General features: G+C 37.6%; 1 protein-coding gene across 1 annotated transcript; it reads left to right on the forward strand.

Annotated features, from left to right (window-relative positions):
• The first annotated feature begins 469 nt into the window (after window positions 1-469).
• il10 (interleukin 10) lies at window positions 470-4,043 on the forward strand. The gene is made up of 5 exons (XM_037791508.1): window positions 470-892; window positions 1,106-1,165; window positions 1,925-2,089; window positions 3,362-3,424; window positions 3,544-4,043. Exons 1-5 carry the CDS (start codon window positions 728-730, stop codon window positions 3,652-3,654), a joined length of 564 nt encoding a protein of 187 aa, XP_037647436.1. The 5' UTR covers window positions 470-727; the 3' UTR covers window positions 3,655-4,043.
• The last annotated feature ends 1,192 nt before the right edge of the window (window positions 4,044-5,235 follow it).

Genomic DNA, 5,235 nt, shown 5'->3' on the forward strand with positions numbered 1-5,235 from the left:
ACTACTTATATATACATATATACATATATACATATACATAGACATATATATATACATAGACATATATGTACATAGACATATATACATATATATACATATATATATATATACACACACATATATATATACATATATACACATATATATATATACATATACATATATACATATATACACATATATATATACATATACATATATACATACATATACATATATATATATATATATATACACACATATATATACATACACATACATATATATATATACTGTATATATGATGATCATGATCATCATGCTGCTGATGATGATGATGATAAAAAAAAAAAAATTGTCATATAAAAATTCCATAAGTGCTGTGTCAGATTTTTCCTTGAGAGTTCAGCATCTTGAGATCTATGAATAGTATCAACCTATCTCATGGGAGGAGGGGGAGGAGGAGGAGGAGGAGGAGAACACAAATGTATGAAGCATGTTTAACCGTTTGTCTTCCAGTCAGTCTCCTCCCTCCTGAAGGTATCTGGTAAAATTGACTATAAATTGAGCTCAAGAGATGAGCCAAATATGCAACCTTCTGAGCTCCTCAGCAAGATCATACCAAGAAGATTTTACCTCTCAGAGGTCAGAAAACATCCACGTCGTCCACTGAGCCAGCAGCATCTCCACTCTTCTCTTCATCTTCACTCTACCTCCAGAAGACCCATCCAGCAGCTTGTCCTCCAGCATGTCTCCTCTGTCTATCCTGCTGTCCGCCCTGGTCCTCTTGTCCATCTTCAGCTCTGCCTGCAGCACTCCCGTGTGCAACAACCAGTGCTGTCGGTTCGTGGAGTCTTTCCCTGTCAGGCTAAAGAAGCTCAGAGAGGACTATTCACAGATCAGAGACTTCTATGTGAGTAAAAAGCACAACGTTTTATACTCTGAAAGTACCAGTTAGCGTGCAAAGTACCAGATATAGTGCAGCATCATGTGGATGGACCATGTAGTGTAGTCCTGCAGGTGTCCAGGTGATGCTGCACTTTCTCACCTCTCTGTCTGTCTGTCTGCCTCTGTGGCTGCTGCTGCTGCTGCTGATCACTGAGCACTGAGTCTTTTCTGTTTACAGGAAGCAAACGATGACTTAGACTCTGCACTGCTGGACCAGAGCGTCGAGGACTCCTTCAAAGTAAGTTCAAATCTCCACCAAGTTCATTCATTATGGTAAAATGTAAAAAATGTAAAAAATGCAAGACGAGCATCGTGCACGCCAGTAAAGAGTTAAACGACATGACAAACACTGTAAAAAAAAGTGTAAAATAATGGAAATTTTCCAGCAGCAGGGGCGCCAGAAAATGTCTGTTAAAAAAACAGAAAAATACTGTGCGTTAATTTACATAAATAAACTGTAAAAAAAACAAAAAAAAACAGTAATTATCTTCATATAATTAGCCTTTATTACTGTAATATTACAAGAAATATTTTACTTTTAACATATATTTATTGTTAGAATAGTCATACACCGTAAATCTAAGACTATTTACATATAAATCACAAATGAAAACATGTAATTTTACTTTGCAAAAGCCCAAATTTACATTAACTCTCAGAAGTTTTGCAAAAAACAAAATATATGTATTTTTACAAGAAATATTTTTAGAATTCCATGAAATGTTTTTTTTCTTCTAACATAAATTAATTGTTAAAATAGAGTCATAAACATCTAAAAAAACAGAATAATTATCTTTAAAAATGATCAAGAAAAGCTTAAATACAGATAATTACGATTGTGATTACAAAAAATACTGTAAATCTAAGACCATTTAAATATAAATCACAAAAGAAACATGTCATTTTTAAAAAAAAATTCTGTCATTTTGAAATACAAACAAAAAATGTAAAAATTCTTGCAAAAAGTGTAACCAAGCTGGTGCTTTCCTCCTTTCAGAGCCCTTTTGCCTGCCACACCATGGACAGCATCCTGGAGTTTTATCTGAACACCGTGCTGCCTAAAGCCATGGCTGGAGTGAATGATGACACCAGAGACCTAAAGCCTCACATGGAGTCCATACAGCAAATCTTCGACGAGCTCAAGAGTGAAGTCACCACATGTGTGAGTATAGCTGAGACACGTGTTACTCCTACAGAGGAATGAAGATGTCAATATTACTATGCTGCCCAAAGCTCCACTATAGTTGCGTTCAGTGCGTAATTGCACAAGGCAAGTTTATTTATATAGCACATTTTATACACAAAGGCAATTCAAAGCGCTTTACATATATAAAAGCAAGATAAAAGAGCACAAAGTGCATAAGATAAAAACAAATAAAAGAATATAAAAGTACAAGTTAAAAGAAAAAAATAAAAGGATAATAAAAACAATCCAAAGACAGTAAAGTGCAGCATTTGATCAATTAAGAAAAGTATCTGAGAACAGTTTTTGGTTTTGAGTCTAGATCTGAAAGTGGCTGCTGTTGGTGCATCTTTGATCTCATCTGGAAGTTTGTTCCACAGTTGAGCAGCGTAGCAGCTAAAAGCAGCCTCACCATGTTTCCTTCTGACCTTGGGTACTTCTAATAGATGTTTTCAAGTGACCTTAGAGGTCTAGTAGGTGTGTACTGCTGAAGCATAACTGAGAGGTAATTTGGACCCACCCCCTTTAGTGATTTGTAAACAAGCAGTAGTGTTTTAAAGTCAATTCTGTGACTTACTGGGAGCCAGTGTAGGGACTTAAGTACTGGAGTGATGTGATCACTTCTTTTGGTTTTGGTTAGAACTCTAGCAGCTGCATGTTGCACCATCTGAAGCTGTTTGATACATGTTCCTGATAGAAATTAGGCTAAAAATCATTTTCAACTATTCCACTGTACTGAAAGGTTACACGTTTACTCTAAAGCACATGCATAAGTTTCTGTTTTGATTTATACAGTTTGGCATGCAGACATAGGGGATAAATGTGATTAGCTGTCACTCAGTTTAAAAGTCTGACCTGTGTCTGCCACAAACCGTCAAAACCACATTAGATTACATCCAGAAACTGTCAAAACATTCCCCACACTTTTTTGACATGAGGCATATAGCTGATTGTGACAGAAAGGCTGCAGAAAGAGGAAGAGTGGCTCACAGGGCAGGTCATAATAATGCGTTAATCAGCGAGTCCTCGACTGCTGTGCAGCAGCAGCGTGCATAACTGTGCATCATCCAGTTCATGCAAAAAGGGGAAGAGACGGGTTGGCATGTTGTTAGCTTACTTTTAAGTTTCTTTTTCTGTGCGTCTGTTGGATGGAGAGTGGAGGGTGGGGGGTCGAATTCAGGGCATGACTGTCTAATGAAAGTTGGTAGCCCCTGTGTAGTAACATCATCTTTTCTATTGTTCCTCTTATAGAAACATTACTTCTCCTGCAAGAAACACTTTGACATCCAAACCCTGAACTCTACTTACACTCAGGTGAGTGTCCACATTCAATCTTTAATTGTGAAATTCTGTTTTCTTTTCAATTTACACATGTGCATGCCTGTATTGCTACAGATAATTGTACTAAAACAGAACCATGTGTTTGTCCACAGATGGAGAGTAAAGGTCTATATAAGGCCATGGGGGAGCTGGATCTGCTGTTTAACTACATTGAGACATACCTGGCTTCCAAACAGCACACAAACGTGGTGCCTACAGTTTGAAGACCTGTCGACCCTAATCAAAATGTGACCTTGTTCTTCTGACTCTTGCACTCTTTTGCATCCAATCCGTTATTTTCAGTGGTGTGAGTGTTGCCAGTTGTTGTTGTAGCCTGCTGAACTGATGTATTTGTTATTCTGAGACTTCTGTTTTTGTCCTGAGGACAAGTTAATGTCTTAAGACCATATTGAGTCCTACACATATGAAGCTACAAACCAAAACTGTCACTTATGAAGCTGTGATATTTATTTTTTTTATCATATATAATATGTATTTTTGTATTTATGATGACTAATATTGTGTTGTTGCAGATGAATAAATGACTCGATACTGAATGAATCTCTTTTGATTTTTATTTCACAATACCATAGAGATGTTATTGTTCCATTTATTAGGAATGGGTAACTGGTAGAGCGCTGAAAACATCACATCCTGCAGCTCTGCAGTCTATATGTGGGGAAACACTAGAGTGTAAACTCAAGCAGGCTGATGCAAAAACCTCAAACGTGACCCATATACATCACTTACCAGCAACAGCCCTGCTGTATCTTAACTTACCGTAACTGTAACTAGCCAATCTCACCCTCATGGCATATGCACAGTTGCAACACACATTCACACACACAGACACGTGCAAGCCCAAAGCAATCAGTCACACACAGACACAGACACATAGCATAAAACAGAAGTAACACACAGGGGGAAATAAGGTTAGGGTTAACAGCCCTGCGTTCAAAAATGTTGCTGATTTTAGGTAACTCCTGGGTCTAATTCATCACCTATACCACAATACAGTCATACCTGAGCAATAAAATATGTTTTAAGGGGCACAAAAACAAGCCCCTGTAATAACATTTGAATGTATGTTCTTGCATCTGTCTGACTGCGAAGTCACACAACATTCCTGACTTGACTCAGGCCTCGGCACTGAAACTACTCTTAAGACATTTCATCCGTCACTTGCTTAGTCAACCTGGGACGATCTGAATAGTATCATTCCAGCAATGACGGTACCTTATGCAAAGATATCATTCATAACATCTGTCTGATAGAGCATGACTACTTTATTTTGGCCAGTGCTAACAGAAGATGAATCGTGTTAATCAGTGTTGTGTTCACTCCTTTCAAAGTGTTGATTCAGACTTCTGTCTCCCGTAAACCAGCGGTAACGTTTTGAATCTGTTAACGTTCTGGTTAAGATCGTGTCTGGCTGTTATGTAATGACTGGATGTGTCTGTACAGAGAGCAATGGTTTCGAGGCAATGTGAGAAAAAATGGAGACCATCAGTTATGGGCTCTTCCACACTAGTGTAGGGACTTTGATGCAAAATGCAGAATCATAGTTTTTAAATGATCATGATTAATGGTCAAAAATGGTTTAATATCTAAAACATGGATCGACCACTTTCCCCTCAAAGGTTAAGATATCCCAAATCCCCACAACATGAAAGTCCATTTGAGCCCTCTGTTTGGACTATACACACGGCACCTTCTCTGTATGTGTCCAGTTGTTCAAAAGGATATATCAGATATTGTTGAATGCTGTGCATTCATATTCCTTATACAAGTTGGAATTGTTACCA

Source organism: Sebastes umbrosus, chromosome 1 (assembly GCF_015220745.1).
Source record: "Sebastes umbrosus isolate fSebUmb1 chromosome 1, fSebUmb1.pri, whole genome shotgun sequence".
Classification (NCBI taxonomy): domain Eukaryota; kingdom Metazoa; phylum Chordata; class Actinopteri; order Perciformes; family Sebastidae; genus Sebastes; species Sebastes umbrosus.